Raw genomic sequence first — 23,518 nt, 5'->3', positions numbered from 1 at the left:
GGAAACCTGAATCATTTATTGGATCAGTGCTCTATCAGTCATGCTGCCATATTTTTGGGGAATAGGTTATTTTGGTTTTCTAAGGTGTCTTCATTTTGTTGAAAAACACTTTGGTTCAATGTTTGGCTGGTGCACTGTTTCAAGATTGTTAGCAGAGACATCAGTGTGGGTTAGCAGAGACATCAGTGTGGGTCAGGAATGTATGTACCACCTGCATCAATTCAATCAGCCAAAACATCATGCATAGGTGATTGATTAGTGATAAGGTTATCCCTAAAAGCAATTGCTTTATTTTGAAATCAAATTGTATTTGTCAAGTGCTGAATTCAACAGGTGTAGGGTGTACTGTGAAATGCTTGCTTAAGAAAGGAAACTGTAACAATAAAGTAACAACAACCAGGATCTATACAAGGAGTAACAGTACGGAGTTCAATGTGTAGGGTACGTGGTAGTTGAGGTAATATGTGGGGGTAAAAATGACTAGGCAATAAGGATAGATCATTAACAGAGTGGCAGCTGTGTTTGTGTGTGTTGGAGTGTCAGTGTAGTATGTGTCAATGTGTAGGTAGAGTCCAGTGAGTGCATAGAGCCAGTGCAAAAAAGGGGGGGGTCAATGTAAATCGTCGGGGTAGCAATTTGATTAGCTGTTCAGCAGTCTTATGGTTTGGGGGTAGAAGCTGTTATGTTGCTTTTTGGTCCCAGGCTTGTCGCTCCGGTCACGCGGTAGCAGAGGGAAGTCTATGACTTGGGTGGCTGAAGTCTTGGACCATTTTTAAGGCCTTCCTCTTACACGTCTGGTGTAGAGGTTCTGTGTAGCAGGGAGCTTGGCCCCAGTGATGTACTGGGCTGTACACACTACCCTCTGTAGCGCCTTGTGGTCGGATGCCAAGTAGTTGCCATACCAAGAGCTGATGCAGCCAGTCAAGATGCTCTCATTGGTGCAGCTGTAGAACTTTTTAAAGATCTGAGCGCCCATGCCAAGCCTCTTGCAGGGGGAGAGGCGTTATCATGCTCTCTTCACAACTGTGATGTCTTTGGATTGTGATAGGTCCTTAGTGAGTTGTACAACGAAGAACTAGTATCTCTCAATCTGCTCCTCTAGATGTGAATGGGGGTGTGCTCAGCCCACTGTTTCCTGTAGTCCACTATCATCTAATTTTGTCTTGCTGATGTTGAGGGAGAGGTTGTCCTGGCACCACACTGCCAGGTCTCTGACCTTCCTGTAGGCTGTCTCATCATCGGTGTTCAGACCTTACTTGATCTTGATTACAAAGGACATGAAGACAAATGCATTTCTAGCTATTTTAATCATATGTACCATACTAAGCACTCTTGAGGCCATACTATAATTCCAGTTGGGAGCATGGGCGCTGCCATGCTGGTGGGAGCACGGTCACTGATGTCTGACATGGGTAAATCCATTTTAATTTAATCACTTTTTAACAGCAACCCTTTTGATTTGAACAAAACCTCACATACGCATACTGAACCAAATATAAACGCAACATACAACAATTTTAAAGATTTTACTGAGTTACAGTTAATATAAGGAAATCAATCAATTTTAAAATAAATTATTTAGGCCCTAATCTATGGATTTCACTCCACTTGACTGGGCAGGGGTGCAGCCATGGGTCAGAATGAATTTTTACCCACAAAAGGCCTTTATTACAAACATACTGTTTACACGTGGTCTACAGTTGTAAGGCCAGTTGGACGTAGTGCCAAAATATCTATCGAAAACAATGTTAGGAGCAGCTTATGGTAGAGCAATGTACTTTCAATTATCTGGAAACCGCTCTGGTGGACATTCCTGCAGTCAAGCGTGCCAATTGCACGCTCCCTCAACTTGAGACATCTGTGGCATTGTGTTGTATGACAAAATTGCAAACAATTCTAGGATATTTTATTTCAGCTCGTGAAAAATGGGACCAAAACTTTACATGTTGCATTTCTTTATTTTTGTTCAGTGTGTTTTATAATTTCGTGAATGAAAAAAATGAAATGGGGTATCTAGTGCAAGCAACTCGTGCTTGTCTTTTACTTACAGTTTATCCACCAGCTGAAAATACTTTCTTTTTTAGTTTATTGAAAAGCTATTTAATGGTACAATGATTCTGAACACTATGGCTTGAAAAAAATAAAACTTTGAAACACTCATTCAACTACTACTGCAGCTAAACAAGGGACATTTTCTGAATTACAATGCAAAAATATTACGTATAGCTTCTTTAACCTTTTTAACGTGTACACTTCGGGTCAACTTTGATCTGCTTGGCATTCAGGTCCACAAATGAACTTTCTTACTACTTATTCCATGATCAAACATGTAGGAAAGTTTTTGTTTAAATCAAAAGGGATGCTTTAAAGTGATCGAATTCAAATATTTTTACCCACTTATTTCTCTCATGGCTCTCATCAAAGGCTGGAATACGAACCACATGGAATTGAGTTATTTGTTAAATGCAAAGACTTGTATGCTTTATAATGTATTTATTATAGGTGTCTCTTGTTATTGTGGAGCATGCAGGTGGAGTTTTAACCAAATGTACAATTTAAGAAATATTCTCAAAACAAGGGAAGTTTTAAAAACCCAGCAAAAAGCTACAATAAACAAACCCAAGCCATGGCCAACACAATAGTTAAAACATGCATGGAATTGTTGAGAGTACTATATTGTTGAGTAGTTTATAAAGGCAGTGCCTGTCTGCTTGTTATTGAACTGCCCATTTTTTTTGTCTATATGTTGCCCAAAAGTCCTTTTGTAAGCTTGTTTTGTGTCGGGGAGTAGGGTTATGGATGAAGCTGCTGTGGGGAGCCGGTGCTGTCTGGAACGTCACATGGGAAACAAATTGCACAAAGCACTGTCCAGGGCAGTTCAGGACTGGACCAGTCCACCACTACTGGTGCCACAGACATTCGGGGCTACAGACAGCTGGCGCTTCGGTGAATAGCTGCATCTGTGCATGATTGGAAGTGGTCCAGCCGGGGCTGTGCGTTTTTAGTTTTGGCCTGCCCTGCTGTGTTCTTGGTTGTACTGAGGGGCAGCAGGGCAGGTTTTTGCAGGCTGCAGAGGCTCTGTGGCTTATGGGCATGGGTGAGGGAGCTGAATGCCCTGGAGGAGCACTGACACGTCCTGAGTCTTCTACCTGCTGTTGTGCCACTGCACTCAGGTGTTCTGGTTCACTTCATACAACTGCAGTGTGCTATTTGTCACCACCCGCTGTCTGATCTTCTTGTAGTCCCGCGGAATGAGGGTCCACCTTGTCCGAGCTGCCTTCCCCATCTTCTGAGGACTAGGGTAGACAGAGTCAGGTGAACACGGTCTCTACCTGATAAGGGAATGTGTTTAAAGTAATGACTAAAGGATTCCACCCTGAAATCATTGAAATGTGTTAGTCATAATTCCATAATATGTGTGACTAGATCATTGTGTTGCTGTGTAGTGGTGTGAGAGTTGAGAGAACAAAGGACAACAGGAAAGAGGCTCTTTCCAGGGTCCCTCTTATCTGGGGAGGAAAGGAACGGAGAGAAACCGCCAAGGTGGGTAGAAAAGTGATAAACTCTCTGTGTGTGTGTGTGTGTAAGTAGGTGGGGGTGAGTTATAAAATCACATGTCTTTGCATTTCGGACTTTAGAACATGCTGTCTGGTTTTACAGGTACTGAATACCTATGAGCTCTCCTGGAAGGAAATGTATATTTAGAACATTCAAATCTTTACATAAGGCACAAATAATTTGTTCCACTGGCTGTCCTTTGAGGAGGTAGACCTGGAAATTGAGTTTGTTGGGCACTGGTTCCTATACGTAAACTCTTTAATATAAGTATCCACACAAACTCAATCTGAATGTGGTTATAATAATGTCAATGTAATTAACATTTTATTAGACAAAACTGGGATAAATCTGTTCAGATGAAGATGGAAGGACTCCAGAGATGTGGCGCTTCTGGCACACACATTTTGACATGAGGCGAAGTTGAGAAGAAGTGGGTCTACAGTAGACCGCTGTGAGTCTTTCTGGGTAGGTCTCTAAAAGCTTTCCACACCTTGATTGTGCAACATTTGCCTATTTATTATTTTCAAAATTCTTCTAGCTCTCAAATTGGTTTTTGAACATTGCTAGACAACCATTTTCAGGTATTGCCCTAGAATTTCAAGAATTTCAAGATTTTTACGTAAACTAACTTGGCCACTCATCGTCTTCTTGGTAAGCAACTCTAGTGTAGATTTGGCGTTGTGTTTTAGGTTATTGTCCTGCTGAAATGTGAATTCATCTCCCAGTGTCTGGTGGAAAGTAGGCTGAACCAGGTCCTCTAGACTAGACTTTTGCCAGTGCTTAGCTCTATTCACTTTCTTTTTTACCCTGACCCCCCCCCCCCCCCCCCCCCCCCCCCCCAAGTCCTTAACAATTACAAGCACACCCATTACATGATGCAGCCACCACTATGCTTGAAGAGTTGGAGTATGGTACTCAATCATTTTCCCCAAACACAACCTTTTGTCCTGAATACAAAGTGCTAATTGCTTTGCCAATTTTTTGCAGTGTTACTTGAGTGCCTTGTTGCAAACAATATGTTGTTGAGCCATCCTCAGTTTTCTCCTATTACAGCCATTAAACTCTAACTGTTTTTTTAAATCACCTTTGATCTCATAGTGAAATTCCTGAGCGGTTCCCTTCCTCTCCGGCAACTGAGTTCGGAAGGACATCTGTACCACTTGTAGCAGAGGAGGTTGCTGAGGGGAGAATGGCTCATAACAATGGCCAGAACGGAGCAAATGGAAGGGTATCAAACACTTGGAAAATTTGTTTGATGTATTTGATAACATTCTGCACCAGTCATTACCACGAACCCCTTCTCCCCATATTAAGGTGCCACCAACCTCCTGTGCTTTTTATTGACTGGGTGTATTTATACACTATCCAAAGTGTAATTAATAATTTCACTATGCTCAAAGGGATATTCAATGTCTGCTTTTAGTATTTTTACCCATCTACCAATTTTTTGGTTTATTTAACCAGGTAGGCCAGTTGAGAACAAGTTCTCATTTACAACTGCGACCTGGCCAAGATAAAGCAAATCAGTGCGACACAAGCAACAACAGAGTTACACATGGAATAAACAAACATACAGTCAATAACACAATAGAAAAGTCTATATAGTGTGTGCAAATGAGGTAAGATAAGGGAGGTAAAGGCAAAAAAAGGCCATGGTGGCAAAGTAAATACAATATAGCAAGTAAAACACTGGAATGGTAGATTTGCAGTGGAAGAATGTGCAAAGTAGAAATAAAAATAATGGGGTGCAAAGGAGCAAAATAAATAAAATAAATACAGTAGGGAAAGAGGTAGTTGTTTGGGCTAAATTATAGGTGGGCTATGTACAGGTGCAGTAATCTGTGAGCTGCTCTGACAGTTGGTGCTTAAAGCTAGTGAGGGAGATAAGTGTTTCCAGTTTCAGAGATTTTTGTAGTTCGTGCCAGTCATTGGCAGCAGAGAACTGGAAGGAGAGGCGGCCAATGAAATAATTGGTTTTGGGGGTGACTAGAGAGATATACCTGCTGGAGCGTGTGCTACAGGTGGGAGATGCTATGGTGACCAGCGAGCTGAGATAAGGGGGTACTTTACCTAGCAGGGTCTTGTAGATGACATGGAGCCAGTGGGTTTGGCGACGAGTATGAAGCGAGGGCCAGCCAACGAGAGCGTATAGGTCGCAATGGTGGGTAGTATATGGGGCTTTGATGACAAAACGGATTGCACTGTGATAGACTGCATCCAATTTGTTGAGTAGGGTATTGGAGGCTATTTTGTAAATTACATCACCGAAGTCGAGGATCGGTAGGATGGTCAGTTTTACAAGGGTATGTTTGGCAGCATGAGCGAAGGATGCTTTGTTGCGAAATAGGAAGCCAATTCTAGATTTAACTTTGGATTGGAGATGTTTGATGTGGGTCTGGAAGGAGAGTTTACAGTCTAACCAGACACCTAGGTATTTGTAGTTGTCCACGTATTCTCAGTCAGAGCCATCCAGAGTAGTGATGTTGGAGAGGCAGGTGCAAGGCAGCGATCGATTGAAGAGCATGCATTTAGTTTTACTTGTATTTAAGAGCAATTGGAGGCCCCGGAAGGAGAGTTGTATGGCATTGAAGCTTGCCTGGAGGGTTGTTAACACAGTGTCCAAAGAAGGGCCAGAAGTATACAGAATGGTTTCGTCTGCGTAGAGGTGGATCAGAGACTCACCAGCAGCAAGAGCGACATCATTGATGTATACAGAGAAGAGAGTCGGTCCAAGAATTGAACCCTGTGGCAACCCCATAGAGACTGCCAGAGGTTCGGATAGCAGACCCTCCGATTTGACACACTGAACTCTATCAGTGAAGTAGTTGGTGAACCAGGCGAGGCAATCATTTGAGAAACCAAGGCTGTCGAGTCTGCCGATGAGGATGTGGTGATTGACAGAGTCGAAAGCCTTGGCCAGATCAATGAATACGGCTGCACAGTAATGTTTCTTATCGATGGCGGTTAAGATATCGTTTAGGACCTTGAGCGTGGCTGAGGTGCACCCATGACCAGCTCTGAAACCAGATTGCATAGCAGAGAAGGTATGGTGAGATTCGAAATGGTCGGTAATCTGTTTGTTGACTTGGCTTTCGAAGACCTTAGAAAGGCAGGGTAGGATAGATATAGGTCTGTAGCATTTTGGGTCAAGAGTGTCCCCCCCCCCCCCTTTGAAGAGGGGGATGACCGCAGCTGCTTTCCAATCTTTGGGAATCTCAGACGACACGAAAGAGAGGTTGAACAGGCTAGTAATAGGGGTTGCAACAGTTTCGGCAGATAATTTTAGAAAGAAAGGGTCCAGATTGTCTAGCCCGGCTGATTTGTAGATTTTGCAGCTCTTTCAGAACATCAGCTGACTGGATTTGGGAGAAGGAGAAATGGGGGACGCTTGGGCGAGTTGCTGTGGGGGGTGCAGTGCTGTTGACCGGGGTAGGAGTAGCCAGGTGGAAAGCATGGCCAGCCGTAGAAAAATGCTTATTGAAATTCTCAATTATGGTGGATTTATCAGTGATGACAGTGTTTCCTATATGATATATGACAATGAGTCACCGATTGTATGCTATGTATTTTTTATTAGCTAAGCAGTAAGTGGTAAATGCTAATTATCGTATATATGGGTTCTCTGTCCCACCTCGCAAGGCAAACAGAGAACTGACTTGTTCCTGACAAAGATATTATAATATACTCTGATGACAGAAGTAGTTCCTGCTTCCGAGCCGGCCTGTCAGAGTAGAGACTGGGCGTGGTTTAGACTCATCCAGCCTATCGTTGATTGTTGGTGCAGAGGCTGGTCCCAGCCCCCTAAGTGCTTCAGCGGTCAGTCGTTGTAGCTGTGTAGAATATACAGTTATCAGGCACCTGGCTCCTGTTATCTAACAAAAGACTGTTTGTTTGTTCTCGCAACACTACGTTCTGAATGTTCCCCCCCAACTCATTGCACAGTTGCTGTCTTCATGTTATTCTGTATTTTTCCATAATGAGAAAGGCCCATGGCCCTGAAACTGTTAACAATGTTTCAAGTCAGCTATGTTGCATAACACATACATACATCCGCACAAGCCAACAGCAGATAATATTCAATCACATATATGGTAACGGGCTATATTGCATAACACAGAATCCTCATAAAATTCACTTTTCAACTGAGGGACCTTACAATTATCTGTATGTGTGGGGTACAGAGGTAGTAATACACGATTGATATTAAACACTATTATTGAACACAGAGTGAGTCTATGTAATTTATTATGACGTGTTAAGCTGAGTTTTACTCCAGAACTTCTTTAGGCTTGCCATAACAAAGGGGTTAATACTTATTGACTCCAGACATTTCAACTTTTCATTTTTTATGAATTTGTAAACATTTCTGAAAGCATAATTCCACTTTGACATTTTGGGGTATTGTGTGTGTAGGCCAGTAACATCTCAATTGAAAATTCAGGCTGTAACACAAAATGTGGAAAAAGTCAAGGGGTGTGAATACTTTCTGAAGGCTCTGTATAGTTTTTCGTCAATGGGAAAATGCGGGACAATGCTGTCCAAGCAAGGGATAGCAACGGCACATTGGGGCTAGCCTGTGATACAGTATAATAACTAGTATCTTTGCGGTTCAGGAAGATCAGGTGTAGTGTAACAAATGTGACACATGAGGCTGTTTCCCATTTGTGAAACTGTGAGGGCAAAACCAGGTTGAGAGGAGGTTACTAAGTCAGGTTTGGGCAGAGGGTCTGACTAGCTCCCATGATTAATTGTTATGATAGGCTTGTTGGGATAGGTTTATTGTTGTTAGTGGGAGAAGAGTTACTTTGGTTTGATTCAGGCATTTTGGTTTAGTTTCGGTTTAATTATTATTTATCGAATCCGCAGTTGGGGAAATAGCACCACTGTTCGCCCCAGCGTCTTTAATATTGTTTTTGATTTGTTCATGAAACGGAGGAGAGGAACGTCCGGCAGCGTGGTAAAATAAATTGCAGTACATATTCTGCTGTTCTATTGCGCGTGCAATGATTTCCGATGGGGAAAAACAGTTTGTTTGCATTACCTTTTTTGTTGTTGTAATATGCCAAATGGACGTGGCAGTTTTACCAACCAAGTTTTACCGATTCTAGCTTTTAAAGGGGCAATTCGTAAAACAACAACCGGTTGGCTGCCCCGCCACTTGTTTTGGCAAAAGAGTTGGGGGATGGGGCTGTAGAAATGTAACCACTCAAATTCATGAGATCAAAAGGATATGTTTAACTATGTTTTTGTAGCTATACAGTGTTTGTGTACACTTACATTGTTAACAAACAATTGATTAAAAAACGAACAAGTGAACTAATGTAAAATATACTGTCTGTAAAATGTATATAGGATATAGAAGCCTAAGTATTGTCCATGAGTTTACACCAATTAGATGGTAGGGATAGGGAAAAATATTATATAAAAAAAATATATATAAAGTGATATACAATGTATATTTACAAAAAATGTATATATGGGGGATTGTAAGTGGGCCAGACAATTACATTGATAGAAACCACAATCTATTTGCAATATTAAAGATCTACCTCCTTAAAAAAAACGTTTAATTAAATAAACTTTTATGCGCAGTAGAATTTTGAAATGGAAGTTATGGAACTCCCTCACATGCTTCAGTTATGGGAGAAAAAAAAAGTCCACAATAAAACAGACATTAAATGTGGTTAGAGCATTGGGCCTGTAACTGAAAGGTTGCTGGATCGAATCCTAGAGCTGACACGGTAAAAATCTGTCGTTCTGCCCCTGAACAATGCAGTTCCCCGGTAGGCCGTTATTGTAAATAGGAATTTGTTTTAACTGACTTACCTAGTTAAATAAATCAAGTAGCCTATTAATTTCTATGCCTATGTAGGCTACTGTAGCCTACCATTTGATACAATAACTATGTTGAAATGATATCACTGGAGTCATTGCAAATCAATTTGTGCCATTTGTGTAGTCTACCTGGAGCTGGCAAACTGATGTAATAAATAGCCTATAACTTCAGTTTATTGTTGTTGCCTTGTATTATTAATGTCCATGTTTGGTTAATGAAATTGGAAGTTATCAAATGTGTGTCATCGTCACAGTTCTATCGCAATTGCCGATCAGCTGTTATTAGAATGCATTAGATTGAGGGTAATAGTCTGTCAGATTAGGTTACAGATAAAAAAATAAATATAAAAACCACTGACTGTTGTTGACAAGCATAGGCCTATTCAATTCATATCCATGTTATTAATATTCGATTCAGTGATTGAAATTATAACCCCATCCTCAGTAGCCTATTCCAGAAGGGAAACAGTTCCTACATCGAAATCACCTCCCTATGCATGTTGAATAAATTAGTCTGACAATTTGAATTTAGCAAGCTGCTAAATCGTTCATTTTTCATCTTGCCTAGGTTACTGTAGGCAATCTGAAATTAGGATGTAGGCATATCATGTGCTGTAGTCTATCTGCATCTAGCTAACCAAACTATGACAAAGTTGAATTACAATCATAAACTCATATTTTAGTTAATAGGTCTAGCCTCTAGCTTATTGAAATGATGAGTCAATCTCCCAAATAGACCATTTATAACGGTTTTTAGTCTTAACATCTGGTACATAATGTCACAATTGCCAGAGAATTGCCTAACATTACAATTATTAATTAATCCGAGTGTTTCTAGCATAGAGATTTCGAGATCTGTCCAACTTTCATCCCTCAAACTCTCCTGTTGGATTTATCTATAGTTATGCACATGGGTGGTTCAAGCCCTAAATGCTGATTGGCTGAACGTGTGGCATATCAGACCATATACTACAGGTATGACTAAATAATTGTTACTGTTCTAATTGCGTTGGTAACCCATTTATAATATCAATAAGGCACCTCTGGGGTTTGTTGTATATTGCCGATATACCACGGCTAATTGCTGTATCCAGGCACTCCACGGTGTGTCGTGCGTAAAGAACAGCATTTAGCCGTGGTATATTCGCCATATAGCCTACCTCACCTCCCCGGGCGGTATTGTTTAATCATAGCAGTCAAATTTGTTAAATCGTCATCCATTGATGGAAAATTATCTGTCGATTTTAATGAGGGCGAATTATAATTGCTCTTGCGATATTTAAATTCCTTTATTAGTCACTTTAACTCTCAATCATTTTGATGGCAACCCGAATTGTTCTTCTTACGTCGTTACAAATTACGTTGATATTCCTTCTTAATTTGTTCGATAATGTTACGCAAAAGTTTTTTGGGGCTAAATGTGGCAACTTCCCTTGCTGCAGAAAAAAAAACATGTTGGGCTAGTTGTGTGCGGGTTTTGAATACCTGGCAACCGTGAATAGTGGCGTTTATGTAGACGTAGATGGTGCATTTTATATTTGTCCATTTTGTGAAGAACATTTGCAATTCACACTCCGACCTGTGAAAGGCAGCAATACGCAACAAAGCCTGTAGTCTGCCAGAAAACTACACGAAGAAGAACAAGAACAACCCGTGTAAAAAACATGAACATTCGGCGGCATCATCACCTCTGAGAACGTTTAGTTAGCTAGTTGTGCCTCGTATTTTATTTTTGTTCATTTCAAACAGCGACAAAAATGCCAACACTGTGTTCAGCATACAACTGCAAAAATCGCGGTCCCAAAGCTGATGTAGGATTTTTTAGGTACGTTATACCGTCTTGCTCGAGAGATACGTTAACGCTATTAGCCGTGGTATATCGGCTATATACCACATACCCCAGAGGTGCCTTATTGATATTATAAACTGGTTACCAACGTAATTAAAACAGTAACAACGATTTGGTCATAACTGTGATGCCTACTACGGGGTACGGTAGATAGCTATGGTATTGTTAGCTAAAGTAAAAGTTATAGCTAGCTAGTACAAATAACGTTAGTGTGCAGGAGAAAACCAATGACAAAAAAGCTTAATTAGCTAGATGATATGTTCTGTTGCGATACTGTTCTCTTATAAATCTACATACATCATTTATGGATTTACTATTCATCATTTGATACTTTTGTGATATCAATTTGCTGGTGTATTAATGTGTCTGGTAACAGTTTCCCCAAAAATGACCCTGAAAGACGCAAGCGATGGATTATTAATATGAAGTGGAAAGACTGGAATCCGCAACACCACCACCGTGTGTGCTCCATTCACTTTGAAGACAAGTACATTTGCCGGATGGACAAACGTCAACGTCTCACGCCAGATGCAGTCCCGACCATTTTTGACTTCCCAGAGAACTTTCAAAAGAAGAAGGTACACTGAAACAAAAAATGTATCTAGCGAGATACATCCCAAAGTCAGAACTAACTACACAAATAATACGGTTTATGATAACTAGATGTACAATATTTTAACGTGTGATTTAAATTAAATGTGTTCCTTCTACAGGCATCCATCCACCCACAGAGTAGAAGAGCCAGGGTAAGGTACTGGAAGAGGCAAATAAACTCCTTGGTATTGCACATTAGTGTCCAGCTTGGTATTGCATTTGATGTAACTCAGCTATGTTTTCACTTGGTAAGTGAAGCATTGATATGTAAATGAATAGCCTACACACGGTACGTTTAAAGTACATGCGTCCACGCAGTAATGGTGGTCATTACCTTGTTTTTGGCATGCAGAGTGATGGGTTGCCAGAGAAGTATACTGCTGCCCATGCTGTTACAGTGGCTGAACCGGTCACAACACCAAGCCCCACCATCACATCAGAGACGAGCAAGCTGGCTAAAGACAATGCTAAGTAAATAACCTTGTGAATTTAAGTGAAAGTTAAATTTGCTCTTTTTGGAATGCACAATGTCACTGTAGAGCAGAATTGTTTCTACCTGTGTTCTAGTTCTTGCTTTTTCAATTGTTAACTTCTATTTTGACGGATCAGAGCTCCAGAAAAAGTTACCTCTTCAAGTTGGTATATCCATGTAGATGAAGAAATCCAAATGGCTGAATCCCTCCCAGGTTTCTTCCACAGTGATTACTGTCTACCACACGTGAGTGGCTCTAGGTGGTCTGAATGGACTGTTGCTTTGCCATATATCCAGGGATTATTTACTGGGTTTTTGCATTATGCAGACATTTAATAACATTTTCCTCATATTGAACTTTGCAGAGTATTCGCTGGGGATTCAAAGATGATGTTGCCCCGAAGGTAAGTTGTTTGCTCACTGGAATAACCTGTAGCTTATGCTATATACCAATAGCTTATGCTAAGAATTTGATAAACAATGCACTTTATTTTCAGGTGGCATGTGAGAACATGGAGTTCCAACTTCCACCCCTCAAGCACATAATAGAGGTAATGAAGGATGTGTAAACATTCAGTCTCTAATACAGGGTTAGGGATAGAGCCTCCAAGTTGATCATTGATTCATTGGTATTTTTCTAATATGTCTCACTCTGGATCGAAAACCAATAAGAGTGTCATTAAAACAGTACTATACATTGTCTCCCATTCTTACCCAGATCACAGAGGCATGGGAGTGGCTGGGTATGGACATTAGAGGGCCACTGCCCCTAACACCGAACGGACACCAGTACGTTCTGACCTTGACAGACTTCTACTCCAAATGGGTGGAGGCCTTCCCCCTGAGAGGTTGTAGCTCTACTGAGGTAGCACAACATGTAGCTGAAGTCATCTCTCACTTTGGCTTCCCTTTTGGAATCCTTGTTCGACTAAAGAGGAAGTTTACCAGTAAGGTGAGGCAAAATATATTTTGTCACATACTTACTGTTACACATACCTTGCAACAATCTTGAGGTTGGTTCATATATGCACTAGCGGTCAATATGTCCAGAGTGTTTCATTAGAGAATTGTACAGTGGGGCAAAAAAGTATTTAGTCAGCCACCAATTGTGCAAGTTCTCTCACTTAAAAGATGAGAGGCCTGTAATTTTCATCATAGGTACACTTCAATTATGACAGACACAATGAGGGGGGAAAATCACATTGTAGGATTTTTAATGAATTTATTTGCAAATTATGGTGGAAAATAAGTATTTGGTCACCTACAAACAAGCAAGATTTCTGGCTCTCACAGACCTGTAACTTCTTCTTTAAGAGGCTCCTCCACTCGTTACCTGTATTAACGGCACCTGTTTGAACTTGTTATCAGTATAAAATACACCTGTCCACAACCTCAAACAGTCACAATCCAAACTCCACTATGGCCAAGACCAAAGAGCTGTCAAAGGACACCAGGAAAAGAAATGTAGACCTGCACCAGGCTGGGAAGACAATCTGCAATAGGTAAGCAGCTTGGTTTGAAGAATTCAACTGTGGGAGCAATTATTAGGAAATGGAAGACATACAAGACCACTGATAATCTCCCTCGATCTGGGGCTCCACGCAAGATCTCACCCCGTGGGGTCAAAATGATCACAAGAATGGTGAGCAAAAATCCCAGAACCACACGGGGGGACCTAGTGAATGACCTGCAGAGAGCTGTAACACACTACGCCGCCAGGGACTCAAATCCTGCAGTGCCAGACGTGTCCCCCTGCTTAAGCAAGTACATGTCCAGGCCCGTCTGAAGTTTGCTAGAGAGCATTTGGATGATCCAGAAGAAGATTGGGAGAATGTCATATGGTCAGATGAAACCAAAATATAACTTTTTGGTAAAAACTCAACTCGTCGTGTTTGGAGGACAAAGAATGCTGAGTTGCATCCAAAGAACACCATACCTACTGTGAAGCATGGGGGTGGAAACATCATGCTTTGGTGATGTTTTTCTGCAAAGGGACCAGGACGACTGATCCGTGTAAAGGAAAGAATGAATGGGGCCATGTATCGTGAGATTTTGAGTGAAAACCTCCTTCCATCAGCAAGGGCATTGAAGATGAAACGTGGCTGGGTCTTTCAGCATAACAATGATCCCAAACACACCGCCCGGGCAACGGAGTGGCTTCGTAAGAAGCATTTCAAGGTCCTGGAGTGGCCTAGCCAGTCTCCAGATCTCAACCCCATAGAAAATCTTTGGAGGGAGTTGAAAGTCCGTGTTGCCCAGCAACAGCCCCAAAACATCACTGCTATAGAGGAGATCTGCATGGAGGAATGGGCCAAAATACAAGCAACAGTGTGTGAAAACCTTGTGAAGACTTACAGAAAACGTTTGACCTCTGTCATTGCCAACAAAAGGGTATATAACAAAGTATTGAGAAACTTTTGTTATTGACCAAATACTTATTATCCACCATAATTTGCAAATAAATTCATTAAAAATCCTACAATGTGATTTTCTGGATTAAATTTTTTTTTGTCTGTCATAGTTGAAGTGTACCTATAATGAAAATTACAGGCCTCTCATCATTTTAAGTGGGAGAACTTGCACAATTGGTGGCTGACTAAATACTTTTTTGCCCCACTGTATAAGGTGTTTTTACATTTATTCATGTTTTAGATCAACCTTGCCTTAAACAGTCATCTGAAGCTGAGGGGGTTCTCTCTCTTATACCGTCATCGGCAAGTTGGATCACTGGATCTGGCCACACAAACCCTGATCAGCAGGTTTGTGTTTTAGACTCATTCCTTTATATGGTTTTTAATTTCATACTCAACTTTGACCATGGTGGCCTTCACCCCGACAGGATGGTGTCTGATCTTGTGAAGGACCATCCAGACAACTGGGATGTCTGCCTCCCTGCAAAGGTGTTCAGCCTGTGTTTCAAGGAGCACCCCAAGACCAAGCAGAGACCTTTCTCTCTGCTGTGCTGCAAAGGACCACAGCCAGTCACCACCCCTAGGGATCTGTCTGTAAGTTTACTTTTTAGTTAAAGCTGAACTCTTATCATAATGGATTGCATTTCAATTGAATGGGTGTGTTTCTGCCTGTCCTTTTTATATTTCCTACAGTTCAGTCCTGCAGAGCTCAGAGAGAGTTCCTTTGCAATCCAGTCAAATCAAGAGGGTGGGCATGACACTGATCTGCAAGGTGAGCGCAATCCCTGTACAATACGACATATCACACACTGTGGTGATGGTTAAAGGGATACTTCAGGGTTTTGGGAACTTCCCCTGTGTCCGAAACTTCTGGATATCATTTGTTTGTCTCTGTGTCCAGTATGAAGGAAGTTAGAGGCAGTTTTGTGAGCCAATGCTAACTAAGTAAAAAAGGAAATTGTAGTACAAGTAACGAATCAATGTGCAGGGGTACAAGGTAGTTGAGCTAATACAATATGTATTATACAGGTAAACACTCTTGGTAAATAGTATGGTCTACAGCTTATCGTGAGGCATAACTCAGGCGAGCAGAACCTTGAGACTTACTTAATATTAGAGATCGCGCACCAGCTGTTCACTTTCCTAAAGAGGTTTGAGAATAACTTTGTCAACATATCTATTGTTCAAGTGAGTATTTAGTGTGTTAACTGTTCTAAATTGTAATTGTCTTGTGTTATGTTATTAACATAATTGTAATTTGTTGATCATATTGTGTTTATCTGTTATTACAGACATGGTTGGCATTGAATCTGGAAAGGAAACAGCTGGAAAGAACACTATTACCAGGGTCTCCTTTTTAAGGAGCAACACTGACGGTAACACATATGGTCACCCCGACAGTCTCACGGACGGTAGCACGGACGCTAACCCCGACGGTAGCACGGACGCTAACCCCGACGGTAGCACGGACGCTAACCCCGACGGTAGCACGGACGCTAACCCCGACGGTAGCACGGACGCTAACCCCGACGGTAGCACGGACGCTAACCCCGACGGTAGCACGGACGCTAACCCCGACGGTAGCACGGACGCTAACCCCGACGGTAGCACGGACGCTAACCCCGACGGTAGCACGGACGCTAACCCCGACGGTAGCACGGACGCTAACCCCGACGGTAGCACGGACGCTAACCCCGACGGTAGCACGGACGCTAACCCCGACGGTAGCACGGACGCTAACCCCGACGGTAGCACGGACGCTAACCCCGACGGTAGCACGGACGCTAACCCCGACAACAACCGTAACACCAACGGTGAGCGATCCTGAGGAACATCATGCCATGGAAAACTGAATAATTGATTGGATGAGCGCTCTATCGGGGGTGTAGTTTTTATTTTATCATTTTGTTTAGAAACACTTGTCTTTTATGGTTGTTTGGCTGGTGTACTGCATCATGATTGTTACACAGGAGGATGATAGGAGTTTATGAACCAACTGGATCAATTAAAAATCTGTCAAAACATCATGCATAGCAGCATAGATGATGGAATAGTGATACGCTTATCCTAAAAGCTATTTATTTTTTTTACCCCGTAAATTGTATTTTTTTTCTCCCAGTAAATGAATCCAAACATGCGTTATTGTAGTACATTATTGTAGTATAGAAAATTTCACCTTCCATTATTGTAGCATATACTGTAGATATTTTCACCTTACTTGATCTTGGAAAAATCCACTTGGATGCTCCTCCAACTGGTAATTAGTAGTAGGAAACTTATCTATCATCCCTGAGCTCTGACTTCTCCCACATGCTGACCTCTGACGTCATGTACTAAGGAAATTACTTCCATAACAGCATTTTCGGCAGTTAAATGCAACAAAACATTATTTATAAAAAGCAATCTTGTTATTGTTTTTGAACACATTTGTTTACAATCATGGTAGCTGTACATTGTTTATGGTTGACGCAGTTTGTTGGCCATTAGCCAATCGGCGAGTTCAAAGCTTGTGAATGTATCGAAATGGTATTTACGACATCCCAACTGGTAAATTACTACCTTCCCCAATTGGTTATGAACGCAGGATTATTAAAGGAATGTTTTTTTATGCCTTGAATTGACTGAACACTCAAATGCATGTGTTTATACAAAGATACTTACATTATGAAGCATGCATTTATTATGGGTCCCTTCATTGTAGAGCATGCCGGTGTTGAACAAATGTACAATTATGAAATATTCTCAAAACAAAGCTTGAGTTTTCACTTCACTGCACAGGCAGTGCTTTCGGACAGCTGTGGTGTAATTCAGTCCGCCGATTCTGTTGCAAAACGATTTTTAAACGAAACAGAATTTACCTCCATTTTCCAATAGAATTTACCTGAATATGACCAATAAACTTTTGGTTCTTAAATGGTAAACATCTCGCCAACTTGTAGTTCTAAAACCCGGTAATGAGTTACCTTTAGTTGGGGAAATAGTAGGGGTTTGGAATAACTGCCTAAAATAAGGTCTGAGGAGGTTTTATATATTTTGTAATATGAGATATGTCAGTTAACATGACCTTTATGAATTATGAAGCGTTGTGCTTTATTTTTCATAAATTCACAGAAAGTGACAAACTGTTGATTATCTCAGATCAAAACGTTAGATTTCCAAAACCTGTGTTAACCACAGACATTAATCGGCGTTTATTCAAAACCGCCATTAATTCCCCATAGGCTTTGGCTAACGAACCATGGCGGAGTTCGCAAAGATAACCATCTTCTCCCCTTCTGCCTGTGGAGTGAGTTAATGCCTACAAAAATACGCCATTACCAGTTATCTGAATACACTCCGCTGTGGTATGGGTATGATCAGAGATATTAGAGAAAGGAGATAGGAATCCTATTGTGCAATGAATGAGGCACGTATAAAGACCCACCCAGCAGATTGTTGACCAATCGCGTTGACGTTGTCTTGCTTCGTCGCGCTGTTGCTAAAACAATCGTCACGAAATCCCATCCCAAAGTCAGGGTATGAGTAGAGAAACGCGCCTTTTTTTCTCCAAAGAACGTGGTGTCACGATTCCAAAGGTATACATTACAGATAGCAAGTTAATTATCGCACATATCGGAAAATATTTGTCATGTTGTACTTGTTAACAAAATGCAAGCTAATGTTGAGTTTTTAGTTAGCGGCCAATTGACTCTCATTCACTCCTTGAAGGAGAGCTCTCCTTGTCCAAGAATCGCCCAGAAGGCACCGCGCTGTCCATTGACGTAGCATGGGCAACGTACACAATGGTCGTTAATACGATTTCAATGGAGTTTCCTAGCTCATAAAAAGTATCTCTGGTGTTATACACCACTGTTTGGATGAGAGCGTTTTGTGATTCTCGCAGTGCAGCGTGGGATCGCGGAGGCGCAACCGACCGAGAGAAATGGTGAGTGAGGAAGAGATAAATAATCTATTTTAAAACTGTGACTTGATATTCTTTATGGCGTTTTGCTACTATGGTAAAGTACATTTTGACATGTAGAAACCGTTCATTCCCTCCATTAAGAGATATGGTGGGAAACGCTTGATATGGACTCCTTTTGTTTCGCAGCATATTAAGCTAACGGTAACTAGCAAGTCCACAGTAACTGTTTAACTGCAATCAGCGTTTTGTTTTAGTCTAACTTGACGAGCTAATTCTAGCTAAACGTTCACTGTCTGACTTGTTAAAAGGAAAGGAAACTAGGTAACGTATCCTAGATCTGTCTCATTTAGCTAGTTATCTAGCCCTGGTGACACTGGAACATACTTTCCATGTCCACAGAAACTAGGTTACGTTAGCTAGCTAGGTAACGTTAGCTACTGCCCAGATGGCTTGCTATTCGTTTGGTGTCAAGCGTATATTACCACACGTCAGTGAAGCATAGAGTGAATGGGCTAGCTAGCTAACGTTGGCTGGCATCTACTACTGTTAGCTAACTGAACAAGTAATGCAATATTACCTCGTTTTTTTTGCTGACTAGTTAGCTACACAAACATTCCATTTGTTATTTAATTAGTTAGCAAGCTAACGTTACACAGTTGCCAGCTTGGTAACTAAAGTCATTTGGACATTGTGTATCCAGCATCGTTATGTAGCTAGCTAACAGTTAACGTTAGCTAGCTACTAGTTTTGGAAGACAATGTTAATCAACTAGCTATTAAGTAACTGGTGGCAAGTTTAGGTAAAATGTGCTCGTAGTCAACCGTCATTTTGTCAACCAACAGAAATGTAGCATTTTCCTCTTCAAGTTAAGCATGGTCTTTTCAAACATGGGTGGAACTGGGATTTATAGTTGGTGGTGCGGTCTTTACCAATTTACTTGGCATGATCCCCCAACCTTAAATGAAGAAACACTGTTTCTCCCAAATATTGAAACCCATAATTTAACTAGACTTTATCCACTATCCTCCAGCCCTACATGTTGTCGACATTATTGGGTCCGGCCCAGGCTTGAGGCCTTTAATTAGAAAGATGGCTCTCTAGTACTTCGAACGATGAACGAGCACATGTGGGGCTGTCACCCGGCTGAAGCCTATGGTGGCAGATTTGGCTGCTGTTTGCTCAGTTTTCCACTCTACTGAGATGTTTTAACATCAAACAGGTGCATTGGTACAAGAAAGGCTTCCGCATATACAAATCATAGGCAATTGACCACTAGACAGTGAATGAAATGTCCAAGGCTGCAGCACGTTTCAGTCCTATTCCAGTGTTTATTGTTCACTGGTCTGTTAGTTAGCTAGCAAACAGAGAGAAACGGCATAGTGGTCCCTGGTACTAAAAGTTTGGGGAAACTATTTTTATTATGTCTTATCTCCCTAACTTGCTGTTGTCATAGGATGTGTTTCTGATGATCCGGCGTCACAAGACGACCATCTTCACTGATGCCAAAGAGTCCACTACGGTCTACGAGCTGAAGCGCATAGTGGAGGGTATCCTAAAGAGGGCACCGGAGGAACAGAGGTTGTACAAGGTATATACAGTGCATACCCCTTGTGGAGGACAATTACAAAGTGGGGGAGTAAGATATGGCCAGGCCAATTAAAGTAATTTGTTCTATTTGTGTATATATAAAATTGTTTTTTCTTCTGATGTAGGAACTCCCCAAGTCAAAGAGGAAGTTGATTTTTATTAAACCCAAACAGTCCCCCAAAGTCTATTCTCTTTCTCTCTCCTGCCCTCATTTGTGGTATGTGTGTGCATATTGACTAAATGGTGGTGTTACATACCTACCCTCTGCTCTGACATCTCTCTTGTATCAGGATGACATGTTGCTGGAGGATAGTAAGACTCTTGGAGACTGTGGCTTCACAAATCAGACAGCCAGACCTCAAGCCCCGGGGACTGTTGGATTAGCTTTCCGTCTCGGTGGTGAGTGTTAATTTTTCTGTTACGTAGTATCTGTCCCATGTTTCAAAACATTCACTCTGTTTTATTCTGATGTTGAGCTGCAAGATATGTCAGAATGGCTGTGAAATAGTTTGATAGTTTAACAAACAAATTGCAACTTCCTTTCACCCCTAAGTTCATCCCTCTAATAATGCCTCTTGCTTCCTCTGTTTCCCTTTGATACTCTTTACTCTCTCCTTATCAAACAAATCTCTCCCTCTCTTTCAGATGATGCATTTGAGCAGCTGAGGGTTGAGCCCTTCTCCAGCCCCCCAGAGCTTCCTGACGTCATGAAGCCTCAGGACTCTGGCAGCACAGCCAATGAGCAGGCTGTGCAGTGAAGGAAGGAAGCAGGCAGGGGGGGGGGGGGTCTGGGAAGTGGTGCTTTGGATTAGGTAGGCCGGCTTTACAGACTGCTTTAGGGTAACATGCGAGTGTACCGGTGAGATCTTTAACTTTGCAGGAAGAACATGAATTCCCTCTCACACAGAGGTATTTTCATGTTATTCCTGAACTAGGCTCACGCATGTTTAGATTCACTCATAAGATCCCTCAACAAACGTTTCTAATTTCAGGCCACTGTCAGTAAGGGGGTTGGGAAAAATTGAAAAATGATTCATACCTCCTAATTTAATTCATACTCGTCTTTTGGGGAGGGTGTAGCCTGTCTTGGCTATGGTGGAGATTTGCGAAGGGAGTGGCTATTACATTTTTAGAATGCCCTCTTGCTGATTGCATTGTTTTTCTTTCTTCAATATTAATATTACAATTTAGCGTTTTTTTAATTACTCCTTGGGGTGGTAGTATGTGGCACAACAAAGGGTTTGTGAGTTATTAGCTTATCTAGATAACATACGCATGAATGGATCTGAAATAAACACACAAACATGTTGATGCCATGACATAAAATGTATAGCAGAACACATGTACTTGCACACACGGATGGACACACACAGAATGGTGTGAAGATTTACAATCATCAGTTTTTATTTCGGTGTGACGGTATTAAGCTTTCCCCACTCTGGTTTTTGTTTGCTTGTTTCTTTACTTTTGAACCTTTGCACTGGAGTTCCTGTGTAATTTTGTTTCTTCTCGAGTCTCTATACAAAACTGTACCAATTTGACCCCTATCCAAAGTGTAAATGGAAACCTTCAGTGGAAAGAGACAGGAATCGCTCATCTTTTGTGATAAACAAGCAAGAAGGTAGAAATTACTGGTGTTGAATTGAAATAGGTGTAAATTGTCTCAATTAGATTCAACAACCTGACTTTGGGGTGGTTGTCATGCCCTTTTTTAAGATATGATGGAAATGGTTCACCAACGAGCTCTTTTAAAAACAGGACTTTATGAAACAAGCAACACATGTAATTGTCTTGAGTTGACATAAAAAAAAAAAAAAAATTCTTTGTCACCTCCTGTGTGGTATATTGTTAATGGACTCTGAAATGCTTTTGTGCCATTCACTTTACTTGGTACTTGTCATTCATATGGTGAAATAAAATCAGTTCAGTGAAATTTGAAATTGCCAAGATTGTATGATAGTGTAGTGTTATACTACAGCCAGGAAGAAGTGAGCACTTGCTTAATCTATTAAACTAGCTACAGCAGGAGAAGAATGTGTTTGTAGCAGGCTGGATGAGAGCTAGTCATATGTAGCTAGCTCATTTATTTGGATAAAGGGTCAGGTAGGTAATTTTAATCTACACAATTGAGGATGAAGTGGATTAGCGAGTTAGCTATAACAATAATAGCCCATTTATTAGTGACCTTAACATTTGTTAATAAATTACCATGGTAAAATGTTTAGATGGCTAGCTAGCATGTACTTTGTAATTTAGTGTGTTGGCTGAACAAGCATGGCCTTTTGCATCAACTATTTAAATGAATTAACTAAACATCAGTAAATACGGTATTTAGCATATTTTCGGTGGTCCTCGATCGTTTCGGTGGTCCACTCATCTTTCGTGATAAACAAAGGTACAAATTACTGTCTGTCAACAATCTGTGGTTGTCATTCTCTTAAAATATGATGGAAATAGTTCGTCAACATGCTCTTTTAAAAACAGGACAACCAACCACAAAGTCCTTTTGTTGACATACAAACAATACATTTGTCGGCCCTTGTGTGGTATATTGTTATTGCTTTCGTTAATGCACACTATTCTGTGAAATGCTTTTGTGCCATTCACTTTGTCATTCATATGGTGAAATAAAATCTGTTCAGCAGTAAAATTAGGAAATCTTCAGGATTTTATGATAGTGTATTATACTACCGCCAAAAGAGGGTGATGCACTTTTTTCTTTTTTACCGTATTACGCTAGCTACATACAGCTGAAGATATTTCCCAGCGCCTGTAGGGATGGGCATTGGCAGTTGAGTCCGAAAAAGGAGTTCGTTGAGTTTAATTATTTGTGCTGATACAGCCAAAACAGTAGGTGGCAGCATGCACCTATAGCATTTTTCTTCGTACCCAGTGGTGTCAAGTACTTAAGTAAAAATACTTGAAAATGCTACTTAAGCCGTTTTTTTGGGGGGGGGGGGGGGGGAGATATCTGTACTTTACTATTTATATTTTTGGCAACTTTTACTTTGCTACATTCCTAAATCAAAATAATATACTTTTTACTCCATACATTTTCCCTGACACCCAAAAGTACTCTACATTTTGATGGGAAAATGGTCCAATTCACACACTTATCAAGGGAACATCCCTGGTCATTCCTACGGCCTCTGATCTGGCAGACTCACTAAACACAAATGATTCGTTTGTAAATTGTGTGTTGCAGTGTTCCCCTGACTATCTGCCAATAAAAATCGTGTCATCTGGTTTTATTAATATAAGTAAGTTTAAATAATTGATACTTGTACATATGATACTTAAGTACATTT

At 41.0% G+C, this 23,518-nt stretch overlaps 3 protein-coding genes across 4 annotated transcripts in view; all 3 read left to right on the top strand.

Moving 5' to 3' along the window:
- LOC109878664 (uncharacterized) overlaps nt 1–2,722 on the top strand; it is an 18,188-nt gene extending 15,466 nt beyond the window's left edge. The window contains exon 9 of the mRNA XM_020470874.2: nt 1–2,722. This exon is cut by the window's left edge and continues 139 nt beyond it. Within this exon, the coding sequence (XP_020326463.2) occupies nt 1–10 (10 nt within the window). The 3' untranslated portion in view covers nt 11–2,722.
- Nucleotides 2,723–10,836: 8,114 nt separating this feature from the next.
- Nucleotides 10,837–17,329, top strand: LOC109878685 (uncharacterized). Its single transcript, XM_020470896.2, has 12 exons — nt 10,837–11,218; nt 11,619–11,820; nt 11,956–11,988; nt 12,189–12,307; nt 12,446–12,554; nt 12,674–12,712; nt 12,806–12,859; nt 13,027–13,260; nt 14,961–15,067; nt 15,148–15,313; nt 15,413–15,491; nt 16,012–17,329. Exons 1-12 carry the CDS (start codon nt 11,151–11,153, stop codon nt 16,545–16,547), a joined length of 1,746 nt encoding a protein of 581 aa, XP_020326485.2. The 5' UTR covers nt 10,837–11,150; the 3' UTR covers nt 16,548–17,329.
- A 724-nt stretch (nt 17,330–18,053) lies between these two features.
- LOC109878674 (elongin-B) lies at nt 18,054–22,863 on the top strand. 2 transcript variants are annotated; one of them, XM_020470884.2, is made up of 4 exons: nt 18,054–18,644; nt 20,077–20,211; nt 20,501–20,609; nt 20,856–22,863. In XM_020470884.2, the coding sequence occupies exons 1-4, from the start codon at nt 18,642–18,644 to the stop codon at nt 20,966–20,968; spliced, it is 360 nt and encodes a 119-aa protein (XP_020326473.1). In that variant the 5' UTR covers nt 18,054–18,641; the 3' UTR covers nt 20,969–22,863. The 2 variants fall into 2 exon arrangements, with proteins under 2 accessions (XP_020326473.1, XP_031683795.1); XM_031827935.1 differs by having other exon boundaries at nt 18,635–18,824.
- The last annotated feature ends 655 nt before the right edge of the window (nt 22,864–23,518 follow it).

This window comes from Oncorhynchus kisutch, linkage group LG6 (assembly GCF_002021735.2).
Source record: "Oncorhynchus kisutch isolate 150728-3 linkage group LG6, Okis_V2, whole genome shotgun sequence".
Taxonomy (NCBI): Eukaryota; Metazoa; Chordata; class Actinopteri; order Salmoniformes; family Salmonidae; genus Oncorhynchus; species Oncorhynchus kisutch.
This window is presented reverse-complemented; position numbering and strand designations above follow the sequence as displayed.

Coding starts and splice junctions, on each gene's coding strand:
- LOC109878685 (XM_020470896.2), top strand. CDS start 11,151: ATGCCAACACTGTGTTCAGCATACAACTGCAAAAATCGCGGTCCCAAA. Junction 12,713..12,805: donor AAGATGATGTTGCCCCGAAG/GTAAGTTGTTTG, acceptor CTTTATTTTCAG/GTGGCATGTGAGAACATGGA. Junction 13,261..14,960: donor AGAGGAAGTTTACCAGTAAG/GTGAGGCAAAAT, acceptor TTCATGTTTTAG/ATCAACCTTGCCTTAAACAG.
- LOC109878674 (XM_020470884.2), top strand. Junction 20,212..20,500: donor AGGAACAGAGGTTGTACAAG/GTATATACAGTG, acceptor CTCTTGTATCAG/GATGACATGTTGCTGGAGGA. Junction 20,610..20,855: donor ATTAGCTTTCCGTCTCGGTG/GTGAGTGTTAAT, acceptor CCTCTCTTTCAG/ATGATGCATTTGAGCAGCTG.